The sequence below is a fragment of the Branchiostoma lanceolatum genome, chromosome 16 (assembly GCF_035083965.1).
Source record: "Branchiostoma lanceolatum isolate klBraLanc5 chromosome 16, klBraLanc5.hap2, whole genome shotgun sequence".
Lineage (NCBI taxonomy): Eukaryota > Metazoa > Chordata > Leptocardii > Amphioxiformes > Branchiostomatidae > Branchiostoma > Branchiostoma lanceolatum.
This window is the reverse complement of record NC_089737.1, coordinates 266,521-285,788: the sequence shown is the minus strand read 5'-3', so window position 1 is coordinate 285,788 and position 19,268 is coordinate 266,521. Positions and strand designations below refer to the sequence as shown.

Below are 19,268 nucleotides of genomic sequence, written 5' to 3'. Positions count from 1 at the left end.
CTTTACCCAAATTTACCATGGACTATGAAGCACAAACGCAGGGTTTGGGGCAAAACTCAGCAATATTTATTGGATGAACATAGTAACATTGGCAGTTTATACAGATACACCAATCAACTGTCTTACATTAACAACACACATATATATGACTTTGTTTATATATACACCATACATGCTAACTACTTACAAACACCATTTAACAGTTAATATATTATTCAGTTTATCAGCAGACACAATCTTAAGTTATTCTTAACATATCAGTCTCTATCATTCTGCACTGACAAACACACCCTTTTTGGAAATCATATACAAGAATTGCTTTACTATACTAATAGATATATGTACATGTAATGTCATGCATCATATATTTTGTTCCAAATTTTTACTGTGTTGTCACTGTCACAATCTATGGAATTAAAATGTGCCAGTATGATAAAGTTAGCAAAGCTGTGCAAAGAAACAGTAACATTGCAAGGAACTCACGATGACATAATTAAAAGAATTGAAAGAGTCAGACCCAACTTGGACGTGTTGAAAGGGATTGCATTTGTCATTTCGGATGGCGACGTAAAGTCAGTGGTAGAGCTGTGTACCGGTACACTGCACCGATACAGTACTGGGTACAATCAATGAGGTACAGGTCCAAAATACCTGACCCTGCTGTATCGGTACTGGACCTGACTTAGTGGATGGCCACTTTGACAGATAAAATTACTATGAAATTACAGTGGCAGTGTTCTAAAGCCACTCTATAGCACAGAAAACACATTTGCAAGGCTGGAGTCAAATTTTCATTTGTGTTTTTATAAAATAATAACTAGCACAATCAAATATTATGTTTTTACCAGTTCAAACATACTTTTGTCCTTATTGAAAATCTAGCATTTTCCGAACAAGTAGTTTGTTTAGGTTCAGGTACCTGTACCTAAACCTGTGTACCTGTACCTGAATCCCAAAAATTTGTTTAGGTACACAGCTCTAGTCAGTGGCCCCCTGTATGAGGCCTAGGGAGCTTCAGGAATAAGCCTCAAACCTCTGCACGTTAAAGAACCCAACACACTTATCAAGAAGAGTAGTGGTGACTCAGAGTGCTTGACAAAAGCTTGTGAGCCGTAGCAAATTCGAGTAACACTTCCACCAGCTACTTGAAAAAGCATCATGCTTCACCTCAATCAATCAAGGATGACTGTTTTACATTTTTACATTCAGTGTAGAGCTGTGCACCTAAACAAAACTTAGGTACAGGTACACAGGTTTAGGTACAGGTCTGGACCTGAACCTAAACTACTTGTTCGGAAAATGCCAGATTTTCAATAAGGACAGAAGCATGTTTGAACTGGTAAATACATAATATTTGATTGTGCTACTAGCACTAGGTATTATTTTTATGAAAACATAGATGAAAATTCTCCAGCCATGCAAATGTGTTTTCTGTGCTTTGTGGCTTCAGAACACTGCCACGATAATTTCATAGTAATTTTATCTGTCAAAGTGGCCATCCCCTGAGTCAGGTCCAGTACCCGATACAGCAGGGTCAGGTATTTTGGACCTGTACCTAATTGACTGCACCCGGAACTGTATCCGTACGATACCCAGCTCTAATTCAGTGGGATCTGCACTTTGTCAACAAAATCAGTGTCATGTACTAGTAACAGTAACATGTTTATCCAAGCAAAACTTCATCATCACTCATTAAAAGAAAGGTTGGGGAAAGTCTGTATGTTACAATTCACATTTTAACATTTCTGTACTCACAACAAGACTGAAGTGATCTACAAGTAATCCATTTGGGGCAGGGTAAAGTACATAATGTATCATGATATTGATCATTGCTGTATAGTGCAATTAGACTGAAATACAAGTTGCTTTATATTCTACAAAGGCTATAAAGGCCTTGGTCACCCTTAGTCTAGCAGCCATTCAAAAATGATGATAAGATATAAAAATTAAGTTATTTAAAAAGAAAATACACACATTGAATTTCAGGGTTGTGGTGTGGCAAAACTGTGAACACAAGTCTATGCTATGTGCTGTAGAACTGCTCATGTATAACCTTCCTCTCCCCATTAGAATGTTTCTCATCTACATTAGAGTCCATCGCTGCCTTCTTCTGTGTCTGCATGTTGTACTTCTTGGGTGACTTTGGAGTCCCTCTTGTGATGAGCTGGTTCCTACAAAATAAAACAAAATATCAATGAACATCAATTTACATGGACATCTGCCCTATAGTATTATAGTACATGGCTGAAAGTATACTACCCTTGTGTACCCAAGATTGATAAATCATTAAATGACAAAACATATGTGCATGATCAAGGAACAAGTCAAATGATTTTGTCATACCGCAACTGTTGTGCCTCATTCTAATCCTATCACAACTGCTAACAACAAACAAGAGACAATGGAGAATCATGATGACTCAGAATAAACTCAAGTGTGACAAATCTGATGTTGATGAGTGTGCAGGACTGTAGTCTTACCTTTGAAGCCTGTAGCAGCACTAGAGGTACTCAGCAGTTGAGTTTCTGCCAATTGTTTGCTTTGTTCCCAACCATCCTCCTCAACCAACTGCTGCTGCAGTAGATAAAATGGGAAACAATGATTGAATGAAACAGATTAAAAAAAATCTGGGCATCCTCAAATTTCATACATATAGCTTAAATTTCCACCTAAAATATAATATAGTGACCGAAGCTTCAACTGAAAACTGAATTTGAAAGTTTAACTTCACACTATTGCTTCTGTTGTGTCTTGTGACTTCTTTTAATCTCACCCCATAGGTATTGACCCCCATATGACCCTATCAGGGGCAAAATACTAATTTGAGGCTATAGCTACGTAGGGTAGGTCTCGGTCTATATGTTGAGTGTTTTCTGTTTCGTATGATCTTAAAGCCGACACGAATACCTGTTAACCGCTGACAAGTAAATCAACAGGCATTCGTGCCAGGTTTATCTCATTGTTTGTACTCACCGAGCCTTAGAGCAGTCCAAAATGAAATGCACTGCCAGCCGTGTCCCGTGCAAGGAGGGAGGGGGGCGACCAAACTCACATCGCTGATACGTCAGTCACCATGAATTTCCGCACGTTTGAGTTTACGGCAGATTCCTTCTCCACTCATAGGCCTCTCACAGATCGATGATCGACCAATGTAGACTATGGTGGTTCCATTTATAGCGCAGAGAGGCGCGTAAAGCCTTGTATTCATCTCTACTAGCTAGAACTGTGGACCCCGGACCAACGGTATTCTGAATAATGCCGCCCACTTAGTGCGCATGTGTGGTGAACCTGACCAATCAGAGAGAATTGCTGTAATGACCTCTAGGATGTTGACCTCTGGGTCAGAAGTTGACCTTTCTGTCCAAAAGAAGTTGAATTCATCTGTGACAGTCAAACTGTGAAGATCAGGGCCTTCCTCCTGGGTTAGATTCACGTTTTCCTGACAGCATTTGTTTTCACCTTGACCCCTTACTTTGCTTGCTTGTCTTACATTGTAGATTTAAGACTTATTTTGATTGAAAACTGTTAAATAATGTATAAAATTTGTCCACAATACATGACTTTGGAAACTTTCTTAATTTTTAATCATTCTTTACAGATGTAAAGTTCATTTAAGTATTGGAAAAACTTGATGAGAATAATAATGAAATTAGGAAAACATTTTGCCTATAAATCTATGAAGAGACTTCATAGTTGTAACTAATTAGCTAAGTGATAAATGACCTCAGGTTCATCATCTCAGAGTTACTAAGTAAGTAAGTCCTTCCTAAACCAGATGGTGCATATGGCAGCAACCATCTCCATTTCAATAGCCTAAGGAGACGGGTTCTATACACTACATATCCCCGTCTCCTTAGATAAGTTTTATCTAAGGAGACGGGTTCTATACACTACATATCCCCGTCTCCTTAGATAAGTTTTATCTAAGGAGATGGGTTCTATACAATACATATCCCTGTCTCCTTAGATAACTTTTATCTAAGGAGACGGGTTCTATACACTACATATCCCCGTCTCCTTAGATAAATTTTATCTAAGGAGACGGGTTCTATACACTACATATCCCCGTCTCCTTAGATAACTTTTATCTAAGGAGACGGGTTCTATACACTACATATCCCCGTCTCCTTAGATAACTTTTATCTAAGGAGACGGGTTCTATACACTACATATCCCCGTCTCTTTAGATAACTTTTATGTAAGGAGACGGGTTCTATACACTACATATCCCCGTCTCCTTAGATAACTTTTATCTAAGGAGACGGGTTCTATACACTACATATCCCCGTCTCCTTAGATAACTTTTATCTAAGGAGACGTGTTCTATACACTACATATCCCCGTCTCCTTAGATAACTTTTATCTAAGGAGACGTGTTCTATACACTACATATCCCCGTCTCCTTAGATAACTTTTATCTAAGGAGACGTGTTCTATACACTACATATCCCCGTCTCCTTAGATAACTTTTATCTAAGGAGACGGGTTCTATACACTACATATCCCCGTCTCCTTAGATAACTTTTATCTAAGGAGACGTGTTCTATACACTACATATCCCCGTCTCCTTAGATAACTTTTATCTAAGGAGACGTGTTCTATACACTACATATCCCCGTCTCCTTAGATAACTTTTATCTAAGGAGACGTGTTCTATACACTACATATCCCCGTCTCCTTAGATAAGTTTTATCTAATGAGACGTGTTCTATACACTACATATCCCCGTCTCCTTAGATAAGTTTTATCTAAGGAGACGTGTTCTATACACTACATATCCCCGTCTCCTTAGATAAGTTTTATCTAAGGAGACGTGTTCTATACACTACATATCCCCGTCTCCTTAGATAACTTTTATCTAAGGAGACGTGTTCTATACAATACATATCCCCGTCTCCTTAGATAAGTTTTATCTAAGGAGACGGGTTCTATACACTACATATCTCCGTCTCCTTAGATAACTTTTATCTAAGGAGATGGGTTCTATACACTACATATCCCCGTCTCCTTAGATAACTTTTATCTAAGGAGACGTGTTCTATACACTACATATCCCCGTCTCCTTAGATAACTTTTATCTAAGGAGACGTGTTCTATACACTACATATCCCCGTCTCCTTAGATAACTTTTATCTAAGGAGACGGGTTCTATACACTGCATATCCCCGTCTCCTTAGATAAGTTTTATCTAAGGAGACGGGTTCTATACACTAAATATCCCCGTCTCCTTAGATAAGTTTTATCTAAGGAGATGGGTTCTATACACTACATATCCCTGTCTCCTTAGATAACTTTTGTCTAAGGAGACGTGTTCTATACACTACATATCACCGTCTCCTTAGATAACTTTTATCTAAGGAGACGTGTTCTATACACTACATATCCCCGTCTCCTTAGATAACTTTTATCTAAGGAGACGGGTTCTATACACTACATATCCCCGTCTCCTTAGATAAGTTTTATCTAAGGAGACGGGTTCTATACACTACATATCCCCGTCTCCTTAGATAACTTTTATCTAAGGAGACGTGTTCTATACACTACATATCCCCATCTCCTTAGATAACTTTTATCTAAGGAGACGTGTTCTATACACTACATATCCCCGTCTCCTTAGATAAGTTTTATCTAAGGAGACGGGTTCTATACACTACATATCCCCGTCTCCTTAGATAAGTTTTATCTAAGGAGACAGGTTCTATACACTACATAACCCCGTCTCCTTAGATGAGACTTATCTCAGGGTGGTGGGAGTTCTATACACTACATGTCCCCCACCCTCACTTTTAGCTATAGGTTAGCCTTAATATAAGACATGCCTAAAAACAATATACTACTATGCACATGTGTAGATTATGGAAGGAAACACCTCTGTTTAAGAATAAAAGTCATGTTGCCTACAGCTTTCTAGGATTTTACACTAATTTACCAGGCATTTATCAGTATTTAATAGGTAAATCTGAGGTAAATGTGGGTAAATTCAATACACCACATTTACCAGTCGTTTATTCATTTAAGGTAAATGTGGTAAATCCCACTTTTCATGCAGTGTATGACACGGTGAACACTTGACCAGACCGAAGCGAAATGTTTCGCACTGAGCAATCGTGTCTGCAGCAGTGGCTGGCATACTGTGTCCTCTTGGCTTGGATGCCCCTATCAGTGCCTTTACCGTGAGAACAACCTGGCTTCATTTGTCCAAACAGATTAGCAAAATTAAAGACATTAATCCCCGCAAATATATCCGCATCTGCAGAAATACATTGAAATTAATCAAGAAAAAACGGTAATATGATCAACCAAATTAAAGTTTCCCAAATTTTTGTGCCAAGTTAATTGTTCTCCCTCATATGTTTCTCTTCTCGAACATCATCTCTTCCTTCTCCTGTCAATTATATTCAGGTCAGTGTCTTTTTTGGGCCAAATGGCCTGAAATTGGCACAAGGGTAGAACAGGCAAATATCCCCAGATGATGTTTCTTGATTAATTAGTTTTATAACTGGCATTAAAATGATTTCGGCCGATTTCAGACCAGAATCGTATATTTTGGATCCGTTCAACATAATGACCCGCAATTTGGTTAGATGTCTTTTGACACAAAAAAACGAACACATTCACAGTCTTTTGCACACGTCAGTTCAAAACGATTAATTTTGGACTTTTTGGATTATATATTGCCTATACCATGGTGTTGGAAGCGGCAGCAAATGGGCGCACTTCATTTCAAAATGTGGTCTAATTGCCCAATTCAGTAAAAAAATTGACCATTTATCACAGGCTTAGGTCATTTGAAATGATTTTTGAAGTAACATTTTAGTTATTTCTTAACCGAAAATGCATACACGGATGTTTATTTGGACTGGGGGCAAGTCCATTATTTGAGTGGAAGTATTCGAACTGGCCAATTTTGCATTTAGATGTCGCTTGAGGTAGTCTCTACCAAACTAACTATGCTGGCTACATGTATAGGGAGAATATTTGCCAGGGTTTTATTTGCACGTCAGTTAAATGTGATCTTCAGCATGGACTGACTCTATTTGCTAACTATTTCTTTTTCTGCCGAATTCTTCGATTCATACGCCCGTAGGAGGGCTTGATAGAGGCTACGCTTAAAGAGTCCTTTCTTGCATAGGGTTTACAAATTTTTCGAACTCATGATCAAGTCTGGACTAGGGTATCTATGCAAAACTCTACTTTATGTAGTGGATGTTATTTTAAAATAATCCATTCTACATGGGAATGCTGGTGGAAGAATCATTGCACAAGTTTCCAGTTTCAAGGGTCATTAGGAGCACTTCAAGGCTGGCCCCGATCTAATATATAGTAATAGTCAAGGTGATTGGTGCAAAAACTAAGGATGAGCGCATGAATCTTTGCATGAACATTGCATGCAATAAAAGTATCATTTCTATTATAGATTTTATTTACATAGCAACCATAGCTAGGCAACATTTTCCCTGGACAACCAGTACCCTAAATAGCTAGTGTTTAGCTATGATTTAGCTATGATTATATATAGTGATAAGATCAACATGTATTTGTAAGGAATAAAATGCCTGTTCTAGATTTTGGTCTTAATTCCATTCTAGATCCTTGTGTCGAACTGCTTCGATATACCTGTGCATGTTGGCGAACTTTCGCTCAACGTCTAGTCATTTGACGAATATACACAATGCAAGGCTATCCGGGGTGGAGCAGTACTAGTCAGCACAATCTTACCTGTACATGTAGGTGGACTGTTGCTCCATGTCCTATCAGCCTGACAGGTAGTTGTAGCAGACCCGCCCAGGTTGTATCCAGTGTCGCACGTGAATGTGACCTCGTCTTCGAAGGAGTTGCCACCGCTCACACCACCGTTTGTAGGAGCTGTCTGTGCATTACACTGTACAGCTTAAAACAAATACAAACAAAAATGTCTCAAACTGAACGACATGGAACTGTCCCAAACAATCGTATCCGTACGTGTAGGTGGACTGTTGTTCCATGCCTGACAGCCTGACAGGAAGTTATAGCAGAACCAGCCAGGTTGTATCCTGTGTCGTACGCGAAGGTAAGCTCGTCTCTTAATGAGGCAGAGCCGCTACCGTTTGAAGGAGCAGTAAGTAGAGGGCACTGTACGACTGTATTCGGGTTTGCAATGTAATCATTGTGTTGCACATTTTATAGTTTGATTATCCAAAGAAGGACCCAACTCTTATCATGGAAAACACCAAAAATACTTTGAATTTACTCATCAAAACGTAAATGAAGATTTAGTTTTAATTATTTTCTCATTATTAGGCACATATTCATCGAAGCACCCTGAATATAAAAGGAATTTCGTTGTTTAGCTATTCATATAATCGTTTTTAAAAGGACTGAAGAAAATTGTCTGTTCAAATTCTTCTAGGTCAAGCTGCTAGGAAGCTCCAAAGAGTATTCATAATAGACCTTGACTGTTTTTCTTGACCGTGGGGCTTGAATATCCGATCGATAACGCAAACACACAGGAACAGGCACACAAATGTACACAACTACACACACACGCACACAAACACATACATGCTTTTCATAGTGGTAATTGTCATGCATCGATGAGAAAGTTGAACCTCATTCAGAGGATGATAACATTGTTAAGCCATCAAACAGCTGTATTATCAAATGATCTTTCATGCATGTTAATGTTGTATTACAAAAAGGCAAAAGGGTCTTAGTCATATTTGGCATATTCCAAAACTCAGGTGGGAGGCCATTCGTGTCATGAATAAGGAAACCACGGCTGTGGTAATCACTCCTGAAGGAGAAACGGATACATTCAACACTAATACCGGTGTCCTTTCGGCCAGGGTGACCCACTGGCTCCCTTCCTCTTTGTAATATGCCTTGATTATGCATTACGGTCTTCCATATCCGACATAGAGGGTCTAACCCTCCGTCGTCGTCGGAGCCGACGTCACCCAGCTGAAACCCTCCCTAATCTCGATTTCGCCGATGACACTGCCTTGCTCCAAAACTCAATAAAGTTTGCACAAAATCTTCTCAACAAAGAGGAAACCTCATATAATAAAATTGGTTTGCACCTTAACGCTTACAAGACTAAGTACATGCATTTAAATCCTACAACTGATAGTCTACTTTTAGCCTCCGATGGTACTACAATCGGGCGAGTTGCCGATTTCAAAGACCTAGGAGGTTACGCTGATAGTATACATGACATGAATATCAGGATAGCTCAGGCATGGAGTGCCCTCCACTCATTACAAAAAAATTTGGAAGTCTCCGATTAGAAAACAAACTTAGACAAAAGTGTTTAAAGCATGCATAGAAGCAATTCTTTTATATGGTTCTGGACCCTGGGCTATGACGACGACGCGCTCCAAAAAACTCAATGGCACTTACACGAAGATGCTCCGTGTGATCTACAATACACCATGGTGGAAGCACGCTACAAATAAACAGTACCACAGTGGTGAACCGTCGACAGCTGAGTCTTGCGGGCCACGTTGTACGTAGCAGTGAACCAGCGGGAAAGCTTCTGCTTTGGAACCCGGACGCAAACAGAAGGATTGGTCGACCAATCACAACTCGCAAGAGACTCATAGAAGCTGAAACTAATTTGGAAGGACAGGAAATCCTTTCTGCAATGAATGACAAGAAGTTCTGGAGAACAAACTTCACTTGCTGCACCTCGTAAGAGGAAGACCGATGATGATGATGATGATGATGATGATGAGGATGATGATGATGATATCATGCATACAAACCATGATGATGATAGATTTTAAGTGTTCTGTACATCATTAGATTATGTTTTCGGTTGAAAATCTGTTGGGTGGGTCTGTCTGTATGTCAGGAGCAGAACTCTAGAAAACTTTGATGAATCTTTATGATTTTAAGTAGGTGTGTAGTGGTTGTGCAAACGAAGGTCAAGTTCGAAAATGGCCCACCTTGCGTTTTTCAACAGTACTGCAGTGGACTTTTAATGTTTGTGTTCGTTTGTAAGCAAAGAAAGGGACGGAAACGTTGATGAATCTTCATAATTTTGTGCAGGTGTGCAGATGTTGTGGGAACGGAGGTCAAGTTCAAAAATGGTTTGCCTGGCGTTTTCCTTCGGTACTGCAGCAGGCTTTGTATGTATGTGTATTTGTATGTCGCCAGCATAACTCAAGAAGCTGTTGAAGGATCTGTATGATATTTAGTGGGTGGGTAGGGTTTACAGCAGGAAGGTCAAGTTCGATAATCGGCCTTCTAGCGGGTACGTAAGGTACTGCAGCGGAGCTTCAAAATTTAGGGGTCAAGTACTGTAGGAAATTCCTCACTAAGTAGCTTTAAAGAACGGTTGCAGTCAGATATGCAAAGACTAGGTGTAACAGACCGTTCGGTGTAATATGACCAGCTGCTGCCGCGCCGCGTGCCTCCGAAGCTGGTGTGTTACGCCTAATGGCGGTTATACCGGCTATACAGATACAGATACAGAAAACGCGTCAAAAAACACTGTCCAGCCAGACCCACTCCTCTGCTTGGAGAGTACACTGCACCAAAATTGCACTACTGCTAGGTGCGGAAAAGTCATATGTACTATGTCTTTCAAAATGTGTATGATATGGAATAAAGATTTATTCTATTAAATATATTGACTGTACCATTTCATCATCACTTTCAACTTACAAGTTACAACACTGCAATATTGAACCTTTGTGGCCGATACAATATCAACATACTAACATTTTTTCATGACCAGTTATAACATATATCAGTACACTCTACACATATACTAGTCCACCAAATGATTTTTAACCCTATCTAGACTGGACTCATTTGCCCCAAATAGCTTCCAAATAGTATGGTGTATGATCAAATTTGCAGGGGGTGATAAGCATGTAAGTATTAATCACTATACATAATAAGCCTTAATTATTTGGCGAAGATAATGTGTTCGTGGAACTCTAGTTGTATTTGAATTTGATCTTAAGATTTAAAGACGTGTCCCTGTTTCTAACTTTGATTGTTGGCGGACCCCCGTTTCACATCCTGCCATCCGTACACTAGGCTAACTTTAGCTGGACGATGAGCAGAATCGTACCTGTACATGTCGGATCACTGTTACTCCAGGTCCCGCCAGCCTGACAGGTAATTGTAGCAGAACCAGCCAGGTCGTATCCTGAGTCGCACGTGAAGGTGACCTCGTCTCCGAAGGAGCTGCCGCCGCTCACACCACCGTTTGTAGGAGCGGTACGTGGGGAGCACTGTCCGGCTGTAGACAGGCACAACATACTCAGCTGTAGAGTGGTGTTAATTCTGACATTTGCGAACGTGTTTGGTATCTACTGGTCAAGCTAAACAAGCATTATTCATCGGAGCAAATGAGTCAGATGGATGCAAACTGTAATTATCATATCTAAGACATCACGAAATCGCCGGCGAACGCACCCAGACACACGGCGACATGCCGACCTGCGTGCCGATTACCGGCGCTACGAACGTTCCTTGCTCGCACGTAAATGTTGCCCATCGGCGCTACGAACGTCCCTTGCTCGCACGTAAGTGTTGCCCGACATGTGTGGGTCGACATCTCGAAATCGCGGGCGAATGTACCCAGACACACGACTACCTGCGTGCTGATTATAGACGAGCGATGGAAAAGGCAGCGCCCTTTGAGGCCCGTGGCACCAGTGGTATACGGTGGTACAGGTGGTTTTAACACTGAGACGAGTGAAAGAAAAGGGAGCGCTCTTCTGAGCCCCGTGGTATAGGTGGTATGCGGTGGTAGAGGTGGTTTTAGTACTGTCCGTGAGACGAGCGAAAGAAAAGACAGCGCTATTCTAAGGCTTGTGGTATAAGTGGTACACGGTGGTATAGGTGGTTTTTATACTGAGACGAGCTAAGGAATAGGCAGAGCTCCACTAAGGCTTTTGGTATAAGTGGTACACGGTGGTATAGGTGGTTTTCATACTGAGACGAGCTAAGGAAAAGGCGGCGCTCCACAGAGGCCTATATTGAGACGAGCGAAGAAATAGGCAGCGCTACTCTAAGGCTTGTGGTATAAGTGGTACACGGTGGTATAGGTGGTTTTTATACTGAAACGAGCTAAGGAATAGGCAGAGCGCCACTAAGGCTTGTGGTATAAGTGGTACACGGTGATATAGGTGGTTTTCATACTGTGACGAGCTAATGAATAGGCAGCGCTCCACTGAGGCCCAAGGCACCGTGTAGTTGGCCAATCCTTCTTCGGGGCAGACGGAGCTCTCTTCCGCCTGGGTCTAATTTGGAAACCGGTGGTAGAGGAGGTCGCTATACTTAGACGAGCGAAGGAATAGGCAGCGCTACTCTAAGGCTTGTGGTATAAGTGGTACACGGTGGTATAGGTGGTTTTCATACTGAGACGAGCGAAGGAATAGGCAGCGCTACTCTAGGGCTTGTGGTATAAGTGGTACACGGTGGTATAGGTGGTTTTCATACTGAGACAATCTATGGAATGGGCAGCGCTCTTGTGAGGCCCAAGGCACCGTATAGGTGGCCAATCCTTCTACGGGGCAGACGGAGATCTATTCCGCCTGGTTTGAAATTGGCACCTGGTGGTAGAGGAGGTCACTATACCTGTGTGCGGTTGCAACATAATGTGACAGGTGCTTGTACTGTCACGGAAGGCTGACAGAATAGGGTCAGCCAATCCGAGAGTGTCAAATCGCCAAGCTAAATACATCCAGTTACTCCGGTAAATGATTGGAAAACCACGAAGATTAGAAAAACTCACGATACGCCAATGACATTGCAGACGCCTTCTTCAAAATAGCCTGGTAAAATATAAACAGGCCCGATGATCGTGCCCCGATTACCGGGTCGCTCACGGGTCGGCAGTAACTAATACTAGTATCAGAAAAGAGCGACCGGAACAGGAAAGAAAGACCGCTGGAAATATAGGGATATAGGTATCCAGCAGATGAGAAAAGGTCCATGCTTTCTAAGACTGGGGCCAGTAGAACGCCTCCAAGCCAGCCCGTATATAGTTTAGTTACCAGACTACTTTAATAGGGCAGTTTGGCATTTCGGTTTCCGGCAATTTGAAGCCCTAAAGGTAATGTGAAGAAAACTAATGACAAAGCGCTCTACACGTAGAGTAGAGTAGTGTAGAGTAGTGACTTTATTTGTATAAAGAGAAATTTGTGCTAATCTCAAGGTATCTTTTTTTCGCAAATTTTCTATCTTTCCACGTGCTCACGGTAAATGCAAGCCTTCTTGGAGATTTAGTTCTGGGTATACGTAGCACTGCGGATTTGTCGGAAACTTTCACCAGAAGGGTAGCAGATAGGGATGTAAACCCTAGCGATCGCCGCTTCCAAACTGCCCACATTATGTCATACTGTACGCCACATTTCAACCGCTGACATCAGTTCTGTACAGGGACAACAAACAACCCGGAGGAGGTGCCTTCGAGTAAAGCCGGGGTTTCTTATGATCAATTTTCCAGGGTTCAAGCATGGGTCAAGGTAGATTGTAATATTCTGCATGGTACCTTCCAAAATCACATATTTATTCTTAGGGACCAAAGCAACCATATATATTTTTAGCGTGTCGATAATTTGTTCACACATGGAAGTAAGATTAAGCTTTTTTTTTTAAAATTCTTTAGGGTGGTCCCTTCAGGTTTCTGCGCTCGTCAAGCTAGCTTAGGACCTCGACGGTACCTGTTTTACAGTGAAACCTAACCTCATTTCTTCACAGAGATAACAACCAAGGCAGCACTGTAGAGCAAGCGGAGCCGGCAGTTTCTTGGTTTAAACTAAATCACATATTCGTTTTTCAAAACAATACAGGTTTTAAGCGCGGAGCTTTCTTTGTTTACTTTTATACCTATTTAAGGGTCCCTCTCTCCTCCCCCTCTACCACCGTACAAACTGTACCACCGTGAACCACTTATACCACAAGCCTTAGAGTAGCGCTGCCTATTCCTTCGCTAGCTGCCTATTCCTTCGGTGGTATAGGTGGTTTACATACTGAGACGAGCGCTCGTCTCAGTATGAAAACCACCTATACCACCGTGTACCACTTACACCACAAGCCTTAGAAGTAGCACTGCCTATTCCTTCGCTCGTCTAAGTATAGCGACCTCCTCTACCACCGGTTGCCAAATTAGACCCAGGCGGAAGAGAGCTCCGTCTGCCCCGAAGAGGGATTGGCCAACTACACGGTGCCTTGGGCCTCACAAGAGCGCTGCCTATTCATTAGCTCGTCTCAGTATGAAAACCACCTGTACCACCGTGTACCGCTTATACCACAAGCCTTAGTGGCGCGCTGCCTATTCCTTAGCTCGTCTCAGTATAAAAAAACACCTCTACCACCGTGTACCACTTATACCACAAGCCTTAGTGGTGCGCTGCCAATTCCTTCGCTCGTCTCAGTATGAAAACCACCCATACCACCGTGTACCACTTATACCACAAGCCTTAGTGGCGCTATGCCTATTCCTTAGCTCGTCTCAGTATAAATACCACCTATACCACCGTGTACCACTTAAACCACAAGCCTTAGAGTAGCGCTGCCTATTCCTTCGCTGGTCTCAGTATAGCGACCTCCTCTACCACCGGGTGCCAAATTAGACCCAGGTGGAAGAGAGCCCCGTCTGCCCCGAAGAAGGATTGGCCAACTACACAGTGCCTTGGGCCTCAGTGGAGCGCTGCCTATTCCTTAGCTCGTCTCAGTATAAAAACCACCTATACCACCGTGTACCACTTATACCACAAGCCTTACAATAGCGCCGCCTATTCTTTCGCTCGTCTCACGGACAGTACTAAAACTACCTGTACCACCGCATACCACCTATACCACGGGGCTCAGAAGAGCGCTCCCTTTTCTTTCACTCGTCTCAGTGTTAAAACCACCTGTACCACTTATACCACTGGTGCCACGGGCCTCAAAGGGGCGCTGCCTTTTCCATCGCCCGTCTTTAATCGGCACGCAGGTAGCTTGTGTCTGGGTACATTCGCCCGCGATTTCGTGATGTCGACCCACACATGTCGGGCAACATTTACGTGCGAGCAAGGGGCGTTCGTATCGTAGCGCCGATAATCGGCACGCAGGTCGGCATGTCGCCGTGTGTCTGGGTATATTCGCCCGCGATTTCGTGATGTCGACCCACACAAGTGAGGCAACATTTACGTGCGAGCAAGGAACGTTCGCATCGCCGGTAATCGCCACGCAGGTCGGCATGTCGCCGTGTGTCTGGGTGTATTCGCCCGCGAATTCGTGATGTCGACCAACACAAGTGAGGCAACATTTACGTGCGAGCAAGGGACCTTTGTAGCGCCGGTAATCGGCACACAGGTCGGCATGTCGCCGTGCATCTGGGTGCCTTCGCCTGCGATTTCGTGATGTCTTACATGGAAGCTCCGCCGTAAGAAGGAAGTACTGGGGTGAAAGAGGTCAGCATTGATCAGCAAATGGCTTACATGCTGTTACAGGTTGTAAAGGATACCAAACGCTGAATTTCAAAACAGTTCCTTTATCTATATTTCACCCAATCCACAGGTATTTTAAAATATATATTTTCCTCTCATGTTTCTCCTGCTCCCCCTTCTTCCTCTTCTTAAAGCGAATCTTCACAGTAGACCTTCACGGTTTTTCTTGACCGCGGGGCTTGAATATCCGATCGATAACGCAAACATACAGGAACAGGCACACAAATGCACACAAAAACAACTCCACACACACACACACACACACACACAGACACACACACACAAACACACACACAAACACACACACACACACACACACACAAACACAAACACACACACACACACACACACACCTATGCTTTTCATAGAGATATCTATCATGCCTCGATGAGAAAGTTGAACCTCATTCCAAGAAGGATAACATTGTTTAGCCATCATACAGCTGTATCATCAAAAGATCTTTCATGCATATAAACCAACCCATCTTGATAATAGATTTCCTCTGTACATCATTGTATTTAAATTTGGTCTAAAAATTTAAAAAAGTTTCCCTGTTTTTAACATTGATTGTTGGCGGAATCGTACCTGTACATGTTGGATCGCTGTTACTCCAGGTCCCGCCAGCCTGGCAGGTAGTTGTAGCAGAACCAGTCAGGTCGTATCCTGAGTTGCATGTGAATGTGACCTCGTCTCCGAAGGAGCTCCCGCCGCTCACACCACCGTTTGTAGGAGCGGTACGTGGGGAGCATTGTACGGCTGTACACAGTTACAAAAATGTTAATAGCTGTAGGGTGTTGTTGTTTCAAATATTTGCGCACATGCTTTATATATACTGGTCAATAAGCTAATATATTGACAATGACAATGGCAATGACAATGAAGTTTATTGCATATTCATTTCCAACAGAGGGCTAAATGCATTACAATATCAGTAGAATACTAAGAAAACTATTCTATGCTTAACTGTGATTTACACAATTATTTTCTCTTCTTGAAACGTTTGTAGACAAATTCACAGAGTATTTTTTCATTACATCGTAATTGGCTGTTGACATTTTATGAGCAAACATTTCCTTCTTTGTTTAATGTGCATATCTTCGTTCTAGCAATATGGCACTAACAATAGAATTGCGTATATATTTATAAAGAGAGAATTCTAGAACAAAGTGTTCTTCATTTTCTACATAGTTCTCATTACAAAATATAAATAGTCTATCACTAGGAGGTGTCCGGTTATATCTACCAGCTTCAATTTGTAGTAAGTGATCGCTAATCCTTAGCTTAGTCATGGTGCGGCGATGGTTAAAGTTTGTTATATCAAGGTATTTCTCTCTTTCATATGTATGTTTAAAAGTTTTGTACGTTCTTAGCTTGTTACATTGGTTCTCTTTTCTGCCACTGGAGTTCAGTTCTAAGTAAAAACTTTGAACATAGATATCTTTTAGTCTTTGTTTAACTTCGGAGTGAGCGGTATTACTGTCCCTGTTAAGTAAAAGGTAGGCAAAGCCTGATTCATCAAGGAATCTACTAACAGAGGACAGCCAACATGGCAACTTGCGTCGGTGAATGTCTTGTTGAACTAGAAAAGATTCAAACTGAAGACTATTTGTGGGTACTTCTTTTACTGGCCTTTATAATACTAGTAAAGTCTAATATATACTTCAATCCATAGTTGGTACCTGCCGAGTTCTGCCCTCGTTGCCAGGTGCTCGCATTCTTTCTTACGCCTAGGATTGATTTACAAAACTTAAGATGAACATGTTCAGTTGGGGACTTGCCCGAAACTTCAGCACCATAAGTTAGAATTTGCACTACACAGGCATCAAATAGTTTGCAGCATAGAGAGATTGAGGGGTTGCTGTCTCCTAAGGTTGTTTTTATGCTGAACAAAGCCCTTAATGCTTTCTTTTGTCATGTTTTTATCGCTGTTGTAAAGTTACAACCTGTTGTAAATACCACTCCCAGATAGCAATACGAGGAAACTATCTCTATGTCTTTGTTGAGTAGATTGAATTTTAGAGTTGAAAACATATGTCCCTTTTTATTGAATACAATTATTTTTGTTTTGGTAAGATTTACCGATAATATCCAGTTGTAACAGTAAATGCTTAGAGTATTTATTGCATTTTGTAGACCATGTTTGCTTGTTGATAGCATGACAAAGTCATCAGCGTAAAATAGGCTGGATACGTTTGATGTATTTAACAGGGGCGCATCGAAGTTTCGTTGATTGAGCGCATTACGTTTATTATGTTAAACCGGTTCTATATATATATATATATATATGCATGTTAGCGGACTTGAACTCCACGTCTAGTCATATAACGAATACACACTGCCAGGCTACCCGAGCCGGAGCAGTTAGCACAATCTTACCTGTACATGTAGGTGGACTGTTGCTCCATGTCGTATCAGCCTGACAGGTAGTTGTAGAAGAACCGCCCAGGTTGTACCCCGTGTCGCACGTGAATGTGACCTCGTCTCCGAAGGAGTTGCCACCGCTCACACCACCGTTTGTAGGAGCTGTCTGTGCATTACACTGTACAGCTAAAAACAAATACAAACAAATATGTCTCAAACCGATCGACATGGAACTGTCCCAAACAATCGTATCCGTACGTGTAGGTGGACTGTTGTTCCATGTCGTATCAGCCTGACAGGTAGTTATAGCAGAACCAGCCAGGTTGTATTCTGTGTCGTACGCGAAGGTAGGCTCGTCTCCATATGAGATAGAGCCACTCACACCACCGTTAGCAGGAGCGGGAAGTGGGGAGCACTGTGCGGCTGCATACGGATTTGACAATGTGCCCATCTTGATGGTCATTATGATATTCGCGCACATGATACGTCTCAACTAATCCAATCCAATCGAAACGAACATCAATTATTAATATGCAAATAACGTGATAGAACAAACCCATAACAAGGGGTCAAAGACCTCATCCCTCCATTCTATAGTTTAAGAAATTATGACCAATTGAATTAAACTCCTATCATGAACTATACCCGAATTATAGAATTTTCTCATCAAAAATGTAAATTGAGAAATATTTTCTCATATTTCACGTTATTAGGCATATTTTTGTCGAAGCACATCGACCAGATATGAATACATTTGTTTATCTTTTCATTTATTTTCTTGAAAGTATTGAACGAAAACACGTATTCAGTTCTAAAATAAACTGTATAGAGAATGGAATTATGCCCCTTTATGTAGGATCACTAGCTATCGGCTACACAGTTTTATAGAAAATTACACAATCACGACCATACGTATTCATAAGAGACCATGACCTTAGTCTTCCAAATACCCACTTACCAATCTCACACCAGCAAAATCCAATCAGATGTTTTAAGTTATGCGGACCTCAAATATCCCATCGGAAACACCAACGTGCAGAGACAGAGGCACACCGGCAAACACGAGAACAAACAAACACACACACACACACACACACACACACGTACACACAGATACTCACACATTCATATATATACACGACGTATACACACACTCTCACCAAATATGAATGCATTATTTCTGGAAGTTATCATCATGCATTTGTGAAAAATATGTACCTCATTTAACCCTCAAACCACCGTATGGGGTCAAAACTGACCCCAGGCGTATATCAACATGTGCAATTTTGACATATCGAGTCGAAAACAAAATTCCTCCTATGAGTTTATTTGTATATATGTCTTATAACTTCTCATACCTTTTTACCGAAATTGACTCACTGTTGATTAAATTTTCCTTGGAAGTTTACGCGTGGTCCAGTGGGGTCAAAACTGTATCATGTATGCCAAGGGTTATTATGATCATAGTAACAA

General features: G+C 41.6%; 1 protein-coding gene and 1 long non-coding RNA gene across 2 annotated transcripts; both read right to left on the bottom strand.

Moving 5' to 3' along the window:
- Window positions 1–43: 43 nt before the first annotated feature.
- LOC136421651 (uncharacterized) lies at window positions 44–3,924 on the bottom strand. Its single transcript, XR_010753481.1, has 3 exons — window positions 2,974–3,924; window positions 2,481–2,574; window positions 44–2,171 (listed from the first exon to the last, which is right to left on the bottom strand). It is a non-coding gene; the product is annotated as an uncharacterized lncRNA (long non-coding RNA).
- Window positions 3,925–6,580: 2,656 nt separating this feature from the next.
- On the bottom strand, window positions 6,581–18,258 carry LOC136422128 (E-selectin-like). The gene is made up of 6 exons (XM_066409774.1): window positions 18,111–18,258; window positions 17,811–17,981; window positions 16,020–16,190; window positions 11,063–11,233; window positions 7,720–7,890; window positions 6,581–6,588 (listed from the first exon to the last, which is right to left on the bottom strand). The coding sequence occupies exons 1-6, from the start codon at window positions 18,256–18,258 to the stop codon at window positions 6,581–6,583; spliced, it is 840 nt and encodes a 279-aa protein (XP_066265871.1).
- Window positions 18,259–19,268: the final 1,010 nt, after the last annotated feature.

Excerpts from the sequence above, each read along its gene's own strand:
- LOC136422128 (XM_066409774.1), bottom strand. The coding sequence starts at position 18,258 with ATGACCATCAAGATGGGCACATTGTCAAATCCGTATGCAGCCGCACAG. Across the intron at positions 17,982-18,110 it reads CACAGAATACAACCTGGCTG|CTGTACAGTGTAATGCACAG; the intron begins GTTCTGCTATAA and ends ATTTGTTTTTAG. Across the intron at positions 11,234-16,019 it reads CAGCGATCCAACATGTACAG|CCGGACAGTGCTCCCCACGT; the intron begins GTACGATTCCGC and ends GCCTGTCTACAG.